The sequence below is a fragment of the Cupressus sempervirens genome, chromosome 8, assembly GCF_028749045.1.
Source record: "Cupressus sempervirens isolate cs-2001-9-10 chromosome 8, ASM2874904v1, whole genome shotgun sequence".
Classification (NCBI taxonomy): Eukaryota; Viridiplantae; Streptophyta; class Pinopsida; order Cupressales; family Cupressaceae; genus Cupressus; species Cupressus sempervirens.
In genome coordinates, this window is record NC_143125.1 from 362,662,919 (window position 1) to 362,682,198 (window position 19,280).

The window sequence follows — 19,280 nt, forward strand, 5'->3', positions numbered from 1 at the left end:
TATATATATATATATATATATATATATATATATATATATATATATATATATATATATATATATATAATGTGAGATCCAAAATTTGGATATCCATCTCAAAATACATGGGGTACAATAAAAAATTGTCATGATGCATCAACCTAGACCTAAGATTGACTCACTCCCTCTGTAGTTGGTGGTGGCTTTGGTGGAGGAACTTGTCTCCTATGTAGTGGCTATATTGCACCCTATGATCTATTGCCTTGCTCCGAGTAGTCAAGAAGTCCCTACCTTGGCGACACCACACCCCTATAGGTGGCATAATAGTATGCGACTCGTGCGCCATGATGCACTACTTCTTGCCTAGCAACATCTCTCTCCCTAGAAAGCTCATCCCCTCTCGCTCGTTCATCTATGAGCTACTGGTCTCAAATTGCAATAGCTACTTGTGCCGCTTGCAACTTGGCCTCCATAGCCTGCAACCTAGCCTCTCGCTCATCATCTCCTCTAGCTAGCTGCTCCACCTATACCTTCACTCGCTCCACTCTCCAACGTCTTAGTGGTTGCTACTCCTCCTCCTCCCTCATGACCTAGGTCCATGTCCGCCTCCTCCCAGCTCAGGAACTGCTTCTGACCTCCATTTCTCTACCTCTGCCTCCGCCTCCACCGCCAACACCTCCATCTCCCCCTGTCTTGCTGCTGCGAGTGGGGCATCTGATTGAGTAAATTGTGGGAATGGATGTCTTTTCCTCTCATATAGATATGTTAGATCTACACCTGCATCTGCTACCTTTGGCCTATAATCCCAAGGCTCTCGCACTAATGTTGTCATCTCCTAGAGGGCTGTGTGATAATCTAGCATAGGAATCCAACCTTGTGCCTCCTCTCCATGGTACCGTGCATAGGTGGTCATCTCCACTAAAACCGCCTACCATTCCACAAATTGCTACCATACTCGACTGATCACAAATCACTCAACAATATCTACATGCCCATTGACTAGGGGCTGACTGTAATGCATAAACTCTAGCTTCAAAGAATCAGACCATCTATGGAATTGTTAGAATCGCTGCCATACAAAGGATGTGAGCTAGTTTAAAACTCACCAATGATATGTTAGATCTCCATTATGTGTTTGTGGTACAAAACCTCTATATCTGAATATGTAAGGCTGGTTGCACCTGTGGTCAAATGACAACAATGTGCTCCCATGTCCATATCTGAGCCATCACTACTCTACATGCCCAAGAGTGTCCCTCATGATATAAGACCTTGTACAACTCATGATACATATCTACAAGGATTGTCGGTCCCCATGCTATCCTTCAGAGCCACCTAATTAGATTTGCTACCAACCTGCCCCATCCTAGCGAGAAGCCCTTCTGGCTCCTATCGATAACCAACGCTTGGGCAACCAACAAACATAGTAGACACTGCAGTGGGTACTCATCACCATAATCATCTATAAGCCACTCCCATCTCAAATGACAATCTAAAATGGTGACATCATAGAACATCTCTAGTACAACTAATCGTCCCTCTGTCGAGGTCTAATCATAATAAACTTGTGACATATGACAAACTTTGCATCATTATACCTCATATGGATATCAAAAACCTAAAAACACAATAGAGTAATTGAACATAGAATTGACTAGATCACCATAGCATGGTACTCAAAGAATGTAATATACATCCTCCAAAGTGATTATCGTCTCTCTAGAAGGCAGGTGAAAAATGTTGTGCTCGCTATGCCATCGCTCGGCTAGCACAGTCAGCAACCCATGGTTTGCCTGTATGTGGGGCATCTGTATAACCCACTTTAGCCCCATACTCGATATGGCGGCCTTCTCATCATCAGTAAGATGATCTAAAACACGCAACTCCACCACTTTGGGGGCTTTGATGTGAAGTGCCGAAAACAACATCTGCAAACAAGGTCAAGCAAACATCAACAACATCGAGAAAATGATCAAAAACGCAAAATCCAACTCAAAATGCTCAACAAAAAGGCTGTGTGATACTTCTTGTTATATATAGGCAATACTTTTTGTTGATAAAGTATTGTGTGATGCTTTTTACTATACTCGAGTGATACTTTTCGCCCGGGCGATATTTCGCATCGACTTGCATGAGATTTGGGTATAGTCCATACGATAAAGTTTTCCAAATGGTGCGATACATTTTTTTATGCAAAATATCATGCGATATTTCTCAAAGTACTCGTGCGATACTTTTGAAATATCGCATGCTATTCCGTGTTTAAACCCTTAAAACATGTGAAAAATGCTCATAAATGCATGAAAAACAATTTTTTTTTACAACTTATTGATGCCTCATAGCTAGGAGGTTGTTGGTGCAATTGACTACACTCAAAACAATGTCGGTGGGTTAGAATGTTTGCTAATGCCATGTTTCTCTCTCCAGACCACTCTAAGCTCTTGAAATTCATAAAAGATAAAATGATTTGAAAAATACACTTGGACCCGTTATATAGCCTTCTGACCTAATTTTAGCTCATTTTTCAAACTCCTTGGAATTTCGCGAAAATTGCACCCCTGACTAATTTTGATGTCCTGGATCCATTTTCAAGATCGAAATCAAAATTTGAGTTCATCTTGATAGTCAAAATCACATTTTAAAATTCTCCCTTCTTTTATGCAGTTAGCTGACCTCTTGAGGTCTAATCTTCGAATCATCGCTAGGGCATTCTATCATTTCCTTATGGTCACTCTTTGGTTCTAATCATCTATCTGTCATCATAGACTTTGCTATATCTCGATTTACTCATACCTAGCTCATTTCTGCATCCCCCTTACCTCATTTTGATTTTGATCCTAAGGGGGCATAAATACTCTATCATTGCTTGTTTGCTTGGTGTTAGCATTCTTCTTAAGTTCTGACATCTTTCCTAAGTGTTCAGTACAACCACTATTAGGCTGTACATTTAGGATTCGCTATCTCTTTTTGCAATTTGTTCTTTGGAATCAAATATCTCTATTGTTGCCTACTTGCTTTCTGTTTTCTTTGACGTAATGTGTTCCCCGATCGATCACACATTAGTTAAAAAAAGACAAATGTAATCACCTAAAAATGGTCATCTAGACTATTAGCCCCCTTCTCAACATTTTGGCTAAATTAATTAATCGTTTACTTGGACCAAATTGCTAGAAATCAATTAATTTGATTATAATCTACAGTTTTGATTATATTATACTAAGTTCATTATTTGATTAAAAGAACATTTCCCCTTCTAATTAAAAAAAAGCCCCCTTTCTTCTAACCCACTCAATGTGCACACATAAAGCATTATTTCTATTTTGCAAATTAAAGAAAAAGACTCTTTTTGTTTCATATGCAAAGTCAACTCTTTGTTTATTGGTGGACTTGTGTGTGCACATGGATCAATCTCATTCTCAAACTCCACCCTCAATCTTCCATCATCTTGATTTTAATCTCCACTATCTGTACCTTTAAAAGGGAGAGAGCTCTCCCCCTTAAAGGATCCACTCTTGAGTGCTGTTATGTTGCAGGTTTACCATTCGAATTCTTGAGAGCTTTTGTGGAGAACTTCCATTTTCTTGTCTACATTCTCTCATATCATAACATTTTAGTGTAATTGCATGTAGCTTAGTTTCTCTTCTGTTATAACCTAACTCACATAGCTTAATAGTTGGATTTGTAATACTCTCATTCTTGTTAACATAGCTGCATCTTGCATTTGATATTAGCTTACTTCACATTTGCATTTCATAATTGAGGAACTCATTGTAGACACTTGCATTCTTGCTTTGGTCTCAAAGAACCTCCCGTTGCATGGTTTACTAGCAAGAAAAGTATCTCTAAAGCTTAGTTGAGAGCCTTCATATGCTTGAAATATACTTTCTTGCACTCCGTGAATAGGGAGCTCTAACTCTACATCAGAAATTCCTAACTTATGGAATCACTTGGCTAGAAGAGTTTAGAATGTGACACATTTTAAGTGTACACAAATAATACTAAGTTGTTTACTTATAATCCTAACATTGAAGTAGCCTAAACAACTTCTTCACCTAATTGAGAATTTGTTGCACTTCAAAGGGGTTTCTATGATCAAGCCCCTACTTATGTAAGAGTTTGAAACATAGATTGTTTCATTGAATCTCTATGCCTCACATTAAGAGGAGAGTGATAGCGGTAGGGTATAGGAAGCAGCACAGGAGAGGTGTGGTCAAAGCAGCAGCTCTAGTTAAAGAGTGACTACGCTCTAAGAAGCCTCTGGCCTGCAAGTTGCCAGTCTTGGCTTATTTGATTCCCTCGTCAAAAAGCTAAATTCCTGTGAGTTTCTAACGGTCAGAACCCTTATTTGCGGTCAAATTTCTTGTATAACACAGTCCCTGATTTGTGAAATTTGTTGGTTATTGTGTTCTGATGCAAAGGTAAGAGGAAGAATGGGTTCATCGCTAGGAGATTGGCCCTCCTACAATCCTCACAATTTCAGTGAACTGAGACCTGCCGATCCCTCCCATCCGTCGGTGAGTAATTCATCTAGTTTTCTTTTTCTTTTTAATTTGGCCCGCTAAAAGAAATTTGTTACATTTTAATAAGAACTTCCTCATTCAATCATGTATCTGCTATTCAGTGTTTCTTGTTCACATAATAGTTACTGGAACAATTTCAGGTTCTGTAATCCTGACAGACTTATACCCAACTGGGTAGGGTTGACGCTTTATATAGCTTTTTCTATTTCCATGGCTGGGTTATGGGGATCCCCTACTTTAGGCAATTGGTGTATGTCTTCTGTTGCTCCAGCTTAAACTCGGGGCGTCTTATTAAGCACTTTGTCACGTTTGAGCTCCGAGACTCACCAACTCAAATTCTTAAACTGTCCCCTTTGTTGTAAAATGCAGTGTCTAGATGCCTTTTAAGAATATGCCACTACTCTTCAAGCGGAACTATCCTAATGAAGAGAGTATGCCTTGTGGACCTCTCCAGCACTAATTGCAAAGGCCATTCCATGGACCTTCGTTGCTCGGCAATTTTAACTTTCAATTCTTAAAAGCAATATAATATGCACTCCATTTTATGCGAAGAAAATCAGTGTCAAAATGAACAAAACCCACGTATTTGAGACGTAGAGAAGCATCTGTAGTAATTTATATCAATGGGACAGAGAAGAATTAAAATCTGTCTTAGCGATTCTCCACAAGAGAATTAAGTATTCAACAGAGATATCTGCACATGGGGCTGTACGGTCTTGCATATCATCATATATTGAATTTGGACTGATTTGTAGGTCATAGAGTAGTTTTTTTTTTTTCTATTGAGATAAGTTAAACCTGCATTTATATCATATCACTGTTATGCCTTTACATTAAAATGATATCATCACAATATTTGCAACAGCATCATATAGTTCTGATCTGGCAAAAGGATGTAAACTACACTTAGATGGAAAACAAAACATTATAAAGGAAGTTCTGATCTGTCAAACACCAATACCCTGTTACAAGTTAGGGTTGTTGTTGCACCAAAAGATCGACCTGTCAATGCCTGATACAATCGCTAGACTTATAGAACACAGGAGACGGTTAAAGCTATGTCACGAATCTTGAAGGGGAATGTTGACAGTGAGTCCAACAATCCCCCGCTCAGTGTTCAAACCTGTGACCAAGCTCTGATACCACTTGTTACAAGCTAGGGTTGCCATTGCATCATTGACCTGTCAATGCCCAATAGAACCACTAGATTTATAGAACACAAGAGGCGGTTAAGCCATGCTATGAATCTTGAAGGGGAACCGTAGTCCAACATACCCTTGCAGGGCAACCGAGCAGTCTGTCCTATCTTTTCATCATTCCATTCTAGTAACTTGTCATTTTGTGCATGGGCAGCATCTCTTGGTTGTAGTGCATTGGCCTGTGATGGAAGCACAACTATAGGATCAACATGCACTTGGTTGCCTTGCTCTAGACCTTTCTTTTCAAGCATCCCATATAACTGCTCTTTCATTCTTCCAGTGGCCTGTGCAATTGTAACCGTCTCTGTAAAAATCTTCTGTGGTATAGCTGTGAATTAGTTCATCCTTCTTCATTGTTACTTCTCTTTCTTTCATCAACTTGGCATAATTCTTTTCATCCATCTTCATCACTGTTGTGACCTTTCATGGATATGTTAATATAGAAGTCTCCGTAGAGACTCAGTAAGATTTGGAACACTACCTTTAAATATGTCTTCTTGCCTTGACATTTCAACAGAAAGAGCAGACCAAAGAATTACTGCAGTTACTTAGGCCCAAGAACTTACCAGAAAGGATATTAAGAAAACAAAAGTTTTATGCTAAGTACAACCAAACATCTCTCAGAGAGTTGTTAAGATTTACCATGGAGAGATGCTATGAGCCAATAAGAGGTTTTAAGTAGGCGAAGAATGTGAAATAAGAGCATAAATCATATATGGATGGAAAATATAAGAGATATATATTTGTAAGTTGTATTTAAATAAATGTTTATACAAAACATAATTTCTCCTTTAATTACATTAGACCAAGATTTGACAATTAATGACATTATCTTATCAGACCCTTGGCCTAATTTTCTTGTCAATAGGGAACTGACACCTAAGTGTTCTGATACTAGTTGAAACAATGTTACCTCACAACTCTATTCCAAATATATATCTAGATTCAGAATTAAAACAAGAAAAGAAATGCAAACCAAGATCCCATTCCAAATCAAGAAATAACTCAGATGGAGCAATGAGAAATGGGAAAGCAAAATATAATTAGGAAAGCTATTTTCACATGTCAACCTAAGATATGTTGAATGTGCCCTTGGATGGAGTGTGTGTTGCCCAAATGATGAGAATAACAGGTTGTCTATAGAGCTGTTGACAGGAATATGAATTGTGGAGATTCAATTTCAATGGACAGTTTAGACTAAATGAAAGAAACTGGACATCCTCCTTGATTATAAATACTCGGGAGAGTTGTAATGTGTGAGGATAATTATTTCCTATGCTTTATTCATTTTGGATAAATAGGTGCACATTGGGTAACCTTAGTGGTGCAATAATGAGGGGGTTTACAAAGGAGTCTTGAGTGGATATTTTGAGATTTTATGAATAATATATATTATATTAATTTGGACATATGGGTAGTAGAATGGATTTCTAATTAATTAATGGAAAGGGTAATTCAAGGAGATAAATATTTTGTAAGGACGGGTAATGAAAGGTGAATTTGGAAGGGGATTAGGAAGGAATGGGTTATGACTAGGATGCGACAAGTTGCTAAGTAATGGTTGAAAATGGATGTCGACACTAGTTTTTGGTGCTGAATTTGAAATCGATGCATGTCTCATAGGCCATAACTGATTACACCATTCTTTCTTATGTTGATGTCAACCATAGAATGATAATTTTGTGTGGACCATTAGCTTACCTAATGTAGGAGTGCTGAATGTTCAACTTTCTTTCCATAGAGTTTCTAAGATGGGTTAATGGCAATCATTTTCCTAGAATTAGTTGGTAGCCATCAAGTAATATATAAATTTTAGCTACTACAAATAGTGAAGGAAGATGCAATTTATTGTTTATGTTAACATTTGAAGTCAAAGATGCTGAAATTTTGACAAATTTTATTGACGTATGGTACATTGAGGATGAATCTTACTATGTCTTTGCTCCTATCTTGTGTGGAAAAAATACCTTCTCTTAAGACTTCATAGTAGCATAATTTTTTGCACTCTTCTATTTCTCAATTTCAGCCATGCAATTTGAGGAAATTCATTTTGTAGTTGTTATTTTAAAAATTGATAAAACTTGTGGTCATTCATCATTTTAAAAAGAGTAGTTGTAGCATTATTCATCAAACAAATAAAAGTAGATATACCGACCATAAATCAACTTGTTGCCAATACATCGGCGATAAGTTGACTTATTGTGATAAGTTGAACAGGCGATAAAACTCTACAAGATATCGTCTATAACTTGCCAAGTTATCACCATTTAATTGCCGGTATATAGGTGAAATTTAATGAATTTATCATGGTTTGGAGCAAAATATCACCCGCGCTAGTTTGAAGGACCATGACAGGCCAGCAAGCATGTTCATTTTTTTTTGCATTTCAAGAGCAAATTTGGAGAGGGCTGAAAGCTTTTGGAGGAGAAAGATCATTGTTTGCAACCATCTAGATTGATTTGTTGTGGATTTGAAGCAGATTTGAAGAGTTTTTCCAAGCAAATTAGGATTCACAAGTAAGTTTTCAAGATTCTTTCTCTTTTGTTTTAAACCATTTTGTCTTGTATAAAATGCATCCAAGTTTACACGAACTCTCTCATACCATTTCCAACCTACTCTAACTCCTTTTAGAAGGCAATAAATAAGATTTAACACCATTTTTTAGTTATTTTGTGCAATTTTTTCATAGTTTTCTAAAACATTTCATCTCTTCTTAAAAATTTCATAACCTAATACATTTTTTCTTTCAAGTTTTAGGTATGTTTAAACTTATCTAAATTTTTAAACTAACTTTGTTTATTTCTAAATTTGTGCCCTCATTTTGTATGTGTGTGACATGTGTAGGTTGATTCTTCATTAGATTGGCTTATACAGATACCTCTACAATTGGTTTTCTCAATGGCCTAGTAGATGCATGTCCATCAGGATATGAAGGAATGCGCCCTAAAGTGGCCATAGACAAGGCATGAAAATATGCTTTTGAAGGACCCGACTTTAATAGTGTGATATGCATAAAATGCAAAAATAATGTAGGAGCATCCTGGTCGTCGTGTTATCTCGCTGATTCTGTTGGTTGCTGCCGAGTTACAACAATTGCCGAGTGCCAGTAAATTTTCAGTCATTGCCGAGTTGAAGTTATCCCATGTCATGTTAACATATTTGTTAGCGTGTTATCCCATTTATTCTGCCAGTATCGACCGAACGATCCTTCAAGTGCTGAGTTGGTCGGTTGTAGTGTTACCCGAGCATGCAATGTTTGTTGAGTTGTAGTGTTTGCCAAGTTTCAGTGTTTGCCGAGTTGTGATGTGTGCCGAGTGTTCCTTCATGTGCCAAGTGATCCTTCATGTGCCGAGTGTTCTTGTATGTGCTGAGTGATCTTGTATGTGTCAAGTGCTAGTATTAGTTTTCTGCATTTGCTTCTAGTTTGGGCCGACCTGGTGCGTATTTAATTTCGTGATGGGTATTTAATATTTGTTGAGAGCCGACTTGTGGCTTGATTATGCATTTAATGTAAGAGTTTGTTTATTTGGTAATTTGTAATAGGCTGACTTGTGGCTGTGCAAGTATTTAAAAGGGTCTTGGGTAGAGTCTTAGGATTATTATTCGATGAGGGATTATTGTGCAAGCATGGAGATGTAGAGAGAAGCATGAAGAAGTCATTTTAGTTGAGTCTTAGTGTGGAGTAGCTTGGAGATAGAAGTTTGTATTTTGAGTCTGAGATCTGTTCTTCTTTGAAAGATGTATTCTTCTTTGTAATGGCCGTAACCCGGAAGGCCGTACAACCAGGCATGTTAGATGTAAACTTCTTAATTCGAATGTATGAAATATTGTCTCTCTGGATTTGAATCTCACTCCTCTTGTTCCTTTTCTATTGTGTGTTTGTTTGCTGGTTTTTGGATCACCTCATTTTGGGGTACATCCGGATTAGCGCTGCATTAGAAAAAGTTATTACTGGAGGCGCATCTCATTTGAATACCACCTTGGAGGGATCACAAAGCGTGACACAAGGGTTTGTGACAACACCATGGCTGAAATAAAGAGAGAGAGGAATGCTTTACTATGTGCCTAGGAAGAGAAAAAGTTACAATGGAAAGGGCAAAACAGGCCATGAGGGCAGCCATTTTCGAATCACAAGGTATCTCAAGACTCACACTATCTCCTTTTTAAGAATCATTATTTATTTTACAATCACCATCATTTGTTTAGAATCTAGATTTTGCTAATACAATTATCATTGATTCATTTCATAATGAAATAATGTGGGTTGTGAGGTATCCCAACAAACCTTAAGGAAGAAGGAGAAGCACTTGAGGGCATCGTGGGGTCATAGCATGGCCCACGTATCCCCAAATCTACCATTCCCATGGCTTCCACTTCTGCTGGTTCTATTAGACCACCGCCACACACATCTTCTATAAATGGTTTTTTTGTGCACAGAAACACTCTTGGAACACAACCATCACTGGAGGGTACTATGTGGAACAACAATGTGCATCGACAAGTTGACATTCAATGTGTCAATTTTTGATTATTTAATAACATCCCATTCAATGTTGCAGCTAGTACCTACTGGCTGAATTTTGTGACAGGAAAAGGCTACAAGGCGCCTACTCCTAAAGACTTGAGTGGGAGGTTAGTTCACTTGTTTTCTTTTTTAAATGTTTTATAGTTTTGCAATATACTTATTTTTCTTCAATATAAGCTTTTTTTGATCAAAGTTGTGTACTTAATGTCAACTTAATTTTGTGCTTGTAGGTTACTCAAAGATGCTATTTCTAGGGCCAAAGATGTGGTTAATGATCAAAGATTACAATGGAAACAGTGTGGCTGCACCTTACTTTTAGATGGATGGATAGATGCAAGAAACTGTACCAACATCATTTTTTTGGTTTTTTGCAAGGATTAAGTAGTCTTTTTGAAATCCTTGGATGCCTCAAACAAGATAAAGCCAATATGCTAATGTGGTGCAAATAATACTTGACAATGTGCATATATGGCAGCGGGTAGGATCCTCGAAGATAAGTATAACACACTTTATTGGTCTCCTTGTGCAATGCATGTCCTTGACCTTCTTTTGAAGGACATAGGAAAATTGGATTGGGTTAGACCAGTTTTAGAGAATGCACAAAAGATAACAAAATACATCTACAATCACCCTTGGGCTCTTTGCTTGATGAGAGAATTCACCCATGGGAAGGAGTTAGTTAGACTTGCGGCCACAATGTTTACAATACTTTTACTAATGTTGCAAAGTGTTATTAGTTCTTTGAATTCTTTGAAGCAATTATTTTGTGAGTCCATAATGGCTAAACTCAAGCTATTCAAAGAAGCCTGATGGACAGAGTGTTGCATACATTGTCTTTGACAAACACTTCTTTGATTGTGCTACAATAATTGTGAAGGTAACTTGAAATCTTCAAAAGTTGAATATTTAATACTATTAAATTCAATTATCAAATCTTTTATAATAAATTTCTAAGTCTAGTCTCTAGTTAATGATAATCTTTTTCTACTTTTCAATTGTAGCTGAAAGATTCCTTGCTTAAAGTACTCCACTTGGTAGATGTGGAGCAAACCCCAATGGGGTATCTTTATGAGGCCATGGATAGGGCCAAAGAGTTAGTAAAGAATTACTACAAGGGGGCAACCTCAAATTTGACCCCATATGGGAAATTATTGATGGAGGCGGAACAATCAACTCCACCAACCCATCCATGCGACAGGGTTCTCCCTCAACCCTTGTTTTCACTTCTCTCTATCTTATGTGGATCCCAATGGAAAGGTCATGAAGGGCTTCATTGATTGCATGCAAAGGATGGTACCTAATGCTGATGTGAAAGATCTCATTGTGGTTGAGATGGCAATGTATTTGAATGCAACAAGAAAGCTATTCTCCTTAGACTTGGCAAGAAGAGGAAAGAACACTCAATCCTAGGTACAATATTTGAACTTTTGGTGTCTTTCACATGCATGATAAGTAGATAAAACTAAGTTAAATATGTTTTCACTTTGTTTTCTAATTCTTTACTATTTCTCTTGCAGATGTTTGGTGGCGAAACTAGGGTGGAAATGTTCCAAATTTGCAAAAACTTGCTTAAGCATCATATATCAGCCATGTAGCTCATCCAGTTGTGAGCGTAAATGGAGCTTATTCTAGGCCATTCACATGAAAAAGAGGAACAATTTAGCACACAGACACCTCAATGATCTTGTTTATGTGCATTATAACTTTAAGTTGTGCATAAGAAAGGTAGAGTTAACAGCAGTTGGTCTACTTGATTTGGATGACATAGATCTCTAATGTGATTGGACATCACAAGAGCAACCTCCATTGTTCACAAATAATAAGATCTGTGATTTGGAGAAGCAGGTTATGAAGGAGGGTGGATTTGTAGTGGGATTGGATGACATTGATGAAGACATTGAGGAGGATGAGGGCACTGAGAGTGAGGAGGGTACATATGATGAGGCATTTCCAATGTCAACACCATCTTCATCCAAGGTGGAGGTCTAACCGCTGCCACAACCACAACCATATCCACAATAGTCTTCTAGGGATAGACTCTCTTCCATTCAAGTAGTCATTAATAGAGCTGCTAGGAAGGGGAAGAGCAAGATTTAGCCTATTTTGATATTGTACTTGACACTTGTATTTTCTTATAGTCTTACAAATACAATTTGCAATTTTTAGTTTGCTTTAGAGTTTAGAGTATCAAAGTATGGCTACGAGCCATCAACTTTCCACTTGAGGATGCGATTTAATATCCTATTTGCATTTATATATATATATCTAAATAAACTTGTTTGGTTTGTTTACTCATTTATTGACTCATTAGATGCATCTCCTTATTGATTTTTGCAAAAAAAGAATTTCCAATTAAATTTAAGAAAGTTTTTAAGTTCTCGATATTTTCACAATAAGTTCAAACTTATCTCCAATACTTATTTTTGTCTTTGGTGATAAGTTGCCGATAACGATAAGTTGAACTATGATACCAACACAAACCAAATTCTGAAAGAACCATTTTAGAATAAACCCATAGAAGAAGCAAAGGAGAATAAAATGAGATCAGTTTTATTTAGTCGATGCCCCACATTTTATTCACCCTTTTCTCCTTTTTTATGTTTTCCAAAAAATTGTTGTTTTAGGGTTTAGGATTAAGGATAAAATTTGTATGTTGTTTTTCCCAATTTTCTCATTTTTACCCATGTACTTGAATTCCATTTACATTTCTAGTTTGTCGTGTTGTTGCTGCATTAATGCTACTAGGGTAAATTAGTCACAAGCTTCAACATGTTTCCAAGCAATGTGTTCAAGAGAGAATAAAACATAATAAATAGGTCAGCCCAATAATTTGTAGTGTCAATGCTCATGTGCTAGTAATATAAATATCTTTGTCGAGATCATTATGTTTAGTTTCGAAGTCATTTGTTTGTAAACATAATAGCATTGTTTGGGATTGAAATTCATTTGGCAAATCAAAACTATAAATGGAATTTGATTACTTAGGATCTAATCTAGCACAATACAAAATAATTTGTAAATTTTTCATTCTAAAATGAAAATGGGGCTTTGGGTTACTAGCTTCTAGCAGAGTCAAGGGGCAATGCACTTATCGCTTCCACTATGACAATAAAATATGGGGTTAAGGGGTGGAACCCTTGTTGCCAATCCCAAATTAAAGTCTTGGGACTTCCATGACCCATTTAATCCTTTTTAAAAATATGAAATGACTTATTTTTTATAGTCTACAAGGTGCTTTCTTGCCTCTTCTCCTTTTCTTGTAATTGCAATAGAGTATGGTCTAACATTAATAACTATAAGAATTTGGTATAGCTCTGATACCATGTAAGAATTTGCCTTGAGGCAAAATGACGCCAAGATCAAGAAGCTCAATAGATAGCACAAGAGAGACTAATGATGATCAAATGAGAATGGATATCAGATAATTAGATAATTGGATGAATACATTGTAGAAGTGCCTTCTATGTAAAGGCAACTAGAATGACTATGAGTCAGTAAAGAGATAAGGATTACAACTCATCACATGTTCACCAAAGGTGGATTATCCTCCATTGAGCATAGGAGTTTGTGCGATGATGAGAGGATAAGTTTACATAGGTGTATCTCATAAAGATATGTTGTAGACACCATGTGCTCAAATAAGTTGCTAACTCATGTGTTGTTAACAAGACAACTCATATGACTATGCATATTCCTAAGTGTCTATATGACAACTAATATAAAATTGCATTATCCTAAGTAAACTTAAGTAAAGTGTAATAATAATTAATTATTTACACTAACATCCCCCCTTAAGTGCAACTTAGGGAAATGCACTTAAGCTCACAAAGCTAAATGCAAGATGCAATGTGGGTCCCGACTATTAGGCCATGTTAGGTACCCATGTACAAGTGCAATGCTCTACATAAAATGCTATGCAATGCAATCTCTCTGAAAATGGAGAAAGAGGGAAACCCTCATGGGAAAAACCTCCTCCAAAAAGAGAGATGAAGAAATACAAGACGCATGCAAGGATGGAGTAATCAAGACCCCCCTAGTATGACATACATCATGCATGTACAAGCATATATCCTTCATAATAAAAAATACATGATGGTATCCCCCCATATTGAATAATCTCCTGCAAGGATGTCATGAAGACACAAAATTATCCAATGCCTACAAACGACATTTCTCCCTTTAGGAAGAAGATACACCAAGTATAGGTGCAAGTATACTTCCCATTGTGGATAAAAAGATAGATGAGGAATCCATATGTAGTATGCTATGGATGCTGCCTCTAAAGTCTGCTCATATGTTGACAAGGCCTTGATGAATGTTGTTGCCACAAGCCAATTTGGTGGATGCCCAAAAGAAGGTAGCAAACAAGGTAACATGTCCATGTATGAAAGTGAAGCAAACTCCAAAGACAAGGAACCATCCTTATAGGAAGATATGGGAAGAGAAGCAATGTAGTCTCCCCTCAATGATGAATGCACACCCATAAAAGAAGCTCCTTGATGACTGAAGAAGCTGCACCATGAAAACTGAATGATGTTCCTCCTTGTAGGAAGAAGTGGTGCCATAGGTGTAGTAGAGAATGCTCCTCAACTAGTAGGAAAAATCATCAAAAGATATGGTGTCTAAGGAAACTAGAATACAATCTCCAAAGATTGATATGTCTCGTTGAAGTAAAAGAGTCCTCCAACTGCTAAAAAGAAGTGGCCACAATCATGTCAGTCTCAAAAGAAAGATCAAGTGGTTGAGGGTTAGAGTGTTCCCTCGTAATAAGTGAAGAAGAATTCTCCTCAACAAAGAGAAGATGGATGTCATCAATAATGTTTCCCACATCTTCAATGTAAGACTCCACAAACAACACTGCAATGTCTGGAAGGAAGTCATCCCTTGAAGCTGAAATAGGAAGACATGGTGTTTCTTGCTGCACTGAATCAGGAGCATTTGTGGCTGGAACTGGATCAGTAGAAGCAACAGGAGCATCAGGAGGTATGATCTCAATTGGAGTTGTAGGTACCACAATTGGAGTGACTGGAGGTAGAATGTCCTCTGGTAATGGAGGGACTCGTGGATCTCCATATGCTTCCCAAAGACACATCCAAACATCATGAGGACCACTTGCCTTACTAAGAGGAGCAAAAGATTCCTTACTCATACATAAAGCGAAGAAGAAGAGAAAGATGTCCCCAATTAGTATTAGGTGGAAATATCTCCGAATATAGATAAGGAAGCACTTCCTTATGTTCTCTTCGATGATCAATCATCAAAGTACTCCATTTCTAATAGTTCCTTTTTGTCAATTTGAATCTTAAATGAAAGTGACACTTTTGACATGATTCCATGAGATCAAATAATGTATGCACCCCCAAAATGCAAAAAAAAAAAAATCAAAGAAACCCCCCCTAATGCATGATTTGACACTTTATATTTAGTGCGATTACAATGGCCACTTGCAAATTTAGGGTGTAAGTGGACTTTTGATTTTGATGGTTACACCAACAAATGTGAAGCTATATCAGACTCAACAAGATAAGACACAAGACCTCTCAAGGATCTAATTAATTACAAGTGCCAATAGGCCAAAATGAGACCAAAATTTGAAAATACCATGTCTATTTATAATTTTCCCAAACTGATACCAGATCTGGAAAGTAGACAAAAAATTATGCACTTTAAAAAAAAATGGCACCTGAATATGTGTTCCATATGAGCCCGAACGAAGCCTTTGAAGTTGCAAAAATCGGGATTTGCGATTTTCAAAAAAATTCAGTAGCAGGGATTGTAAACAACCTGCAGTAATGTGTAGAGCACGAAATTCTACCTCAAAACAAAAAAAATTGCTTGAAAAAAGGAGTCCGTATGAGGGAGATATCGCTGTTTGAAAATCACCTCTGTAATTCTTTTTCTTGAATCACCGCCGTCACACCTCCAAAAATCAAATGACTCTAGATTTCACCTCAGATGTCCGATTTTGATGAAACAAAAGTCGATTTGTGGGTTTTTTGACCACTTGAATGTGATACCAATATCTGATTTGCACCAGCAAGCTTCAATCTTGACCTGCAAAAAAAAAATTCTTTTTAATGGCTATGGAATGAAGCTCACATGGCTCTGATACCATGTAAGAATTTGGTATAGCTCTGATAGCATGTAAGAATTTGCCTTGGGGCAAAATGATGCCAAGATCAAGAAGCTCAATAGATTGCACAAGAGACTAATGATGATCAAATAAGAATGAGAGAAAGGGACCGAGTCATTGTACAATTTTAGTTTTACTAAGCTTTGTTCAGTCTAGTGCTTGATGCAAAATTTCATGACGTATTTTCTCTGCAAAAATCTGAGAATACATTAATGTTACAGGGTCGTAATGTTTTATTTGGAGTTGTTTTGAGTTCTACTTTAGTAGGTAACAAGAATTAAAGAAAATTGTTGAGATTAAAACCTAATGGACATCAATCATCATTGTACTATCATGAAAAATAAATCACCAAGAAAATGGAGTAAATCCAAATCATAAATAGAATTACCCACAATTCATGTTTTGTGGATACAAACATCAAGGGAAAATAATGTAGATGCAAAATTTTCCAAAATACATCATAGAAGTGCCTTGTATATAAAGGGAACTAGAATGACTAGGAGTCAGCAAAGAGAAAATGATTACAACTCAGCACATGTCCACTAAAGGTGGATTATCCTCCATTGAGCATAGAAGTTTGTGCGATGATGAGAGGATAAGTTTACATAGGTGTATCTCATAAAGATATGTTCTAGACACCATGTGCTCAAATAACTTGCTAATTTCTGTGTTGTCAACAAGACAATTCATATGACTATGCATATTCCTAAGTGTCTACATGACAACTAATATAAAAATGCATTATCCTAAGTAAACTTAAGTAAAGTGTAATAATAATTAATTATTTACACTAACAATAACTTCATAGGGGAAGGGACCTTGGTTGGCATCCCTTTCAAGTTTAGGATTTTACCTTTATAAATATTTTTGATATTTTAGGTTACTGCCTTTTTATTTTACAAGGGCATAAGCACCCTCAAAGATCCTCCATAGGGAACACCCCTGGGGATGCTCCCCTTTGAGGTGTCACTTGGAGGATGCAAAGGGTATGTTTTATCCTCGTCTTGCTACTCACGAGACATTCCTATGCTAAAAAAAAAGGATTTTACTAGAGATATGTAATGATCCCTTTTTGAGATCTTACTTGATTTGTTCTGAAATTCTGAATTAGGGTTTGAATTGTGCTTTGTAATGACATTTTGTAATGTTTTATACTAATTATCATGCCATTAAGCATTTGAAATATTAGAAACAATCATTGATACACATTTTTAAGCCTTAATTCCTTAATCCTCTCGTAATCACTAATCCTAAGGCGGATGGTAGAATTACTATTCTCAGGGATGGAAACAATCTACTTGAGTGTAATGTCCCTTTTTGGAACACTAGAAAAGTTAAAGCCATAATTGTGTAATATTAAATTGACTTGGAGAGCGTAGACTCAAATTATAAAAGGGTCAATTTAATATTATAAAGCTGGCTAAATAGGACAAAGAGAGATAAGATGAAAGGCCAGGAAGGGGAGTCGAAGAGTCGCAGTTGTGAGAATAAAAGGAGAAGAGACTCCATTTGATATGCTTGATTTATGTTTCAGTTTAGTTTTCTTTCTTGTGAGAGATATTCAAAAAGCTTAAGCTTTCAGCTAGTATGAGGATGTAGCCCCTCGTGCTGGCAAACAGTAGACGCAAGCCCATTGACCTCGAAGACGTCACGTTAGGTGTCTCGCATGTGCTTACAGGTTCTTATTTAAGTTTTTCAATCTGATTGTAAAGCTGTATTTAGGATTGGATTTTTAATGTTGGTTATTGTATTGGTGTTGTAAAATACATAACGTTGTTTTAAGAAGTTTAGGAGAGATTACTGGTTTCATTCTATGGTTTGTAATGCATTTCCATATGCTTGAGTACTAAATCTTATTTTGAGAAGAAATGGGTTATTATCTATTGTAGAATCTACGGTTTCTATTGTTGTGTTGTAATACATTTGCCTATCTTTGAGTCTGAATATATTGACTGAAAAGGAAATCGAGTAAATATCCAGTTAGAGATATTTCAGTGGTATCAAAGCCTCAAACTTGCCAACCTGTGAGGTTAAGAAATAAATATAGAAGCTTTGAGTTTGGGATATTTCAGTGGTATCAGAGCCTCGAACCTGCCAACTTGTGAGGTTAAGAAATAAATACAGAAGCTCTGAGTTTGGTAAAAATTCATCAAACAAACAAATTTGTGAGGAGTTGGTTTGATTTAGAAATATTACTAAAGAATTTAATATTGTTTATCTAAGGTTGTGTATTGTTAATATTACTATCAAAACTTTAAAGGAGTAAATAAAGTTGACGTTGTTGGAAGAAATATTTTCTATAGATAGTTACGCCAAAGTGTATGTACTGGAAAAAACACAAGGCAATGAAGATGTTACAACTATCAAAACTTTCTATATTATAGCAATTTAGGATTTACTATTTAGTAATATTGTGTATTATGAAGCTTTCGAAGAGAGGTCTGAAATAACTTAGTAGTGCCAAAATTGTGAAGGCCTTAGCGAAGAAGCAAACAATTGTTGCCGCCTCATTGTTTTGTGAGACATAAATGCAGCGGAATCAATATACGATAACCTTCCTTCATGAAGCATTTCAGACAAACAATGATGACTTCCTCCAGGTGACCATACATGGTGTGGCCCCTTTTGGTAAAGTTTTTGATCAGTTGAGGGCTCATTGGACGAGAGTTGTGTTCTATATTAACACGACGAGGCTCCTTTTCAGCCAAAGAGCACTGCTTGGCATATCGAGGATGGGAAAATGATTGTGGTTGTGTGAAAACGACATGCTTAACATCCCAGCGATAACAACATTTCTAACGAGCATTATTTCAATTCTTGGTGCAAGGATTAGAATAGGAGTTCCTGATCAAACATCACGACACAGAACATCGGCTTTGGTGGAAGGGAGGTTTCTACAAACTCTAAGTTTGTGTTCTTTATTT

General features: G+C 36.8%; 1 protein-coding gene across 1 annotated transcript in view; it reads left to right on the top strand.

Annotated features, from left to right (window-relative positions):
* The first annotated feature begins 3,880 nt into the window (after positions 1-3,880).
* Positions 3,881-19,280, top strand: part of LOC149542830 (DET1 complexing ubiquitin ligase) — a 66,361-nt gene continuing 50,961 nt past the window's right edge. The window contains exons 1-2 of the mRNA XM_089797718.1: positions 3,881-4,296; positions 4,398-4,493. Of these exons, the coding sequence (XP_089653844.1) occupies positions 4,410-4,493 (84 nt within the window). The 5' untranslated portion in view covers positions 3,881-4,296; positions 4,398-4,409. The remainder of the gene's footprint in view (positions 4,297-4,397; positions 4,494-19,280) is intronic.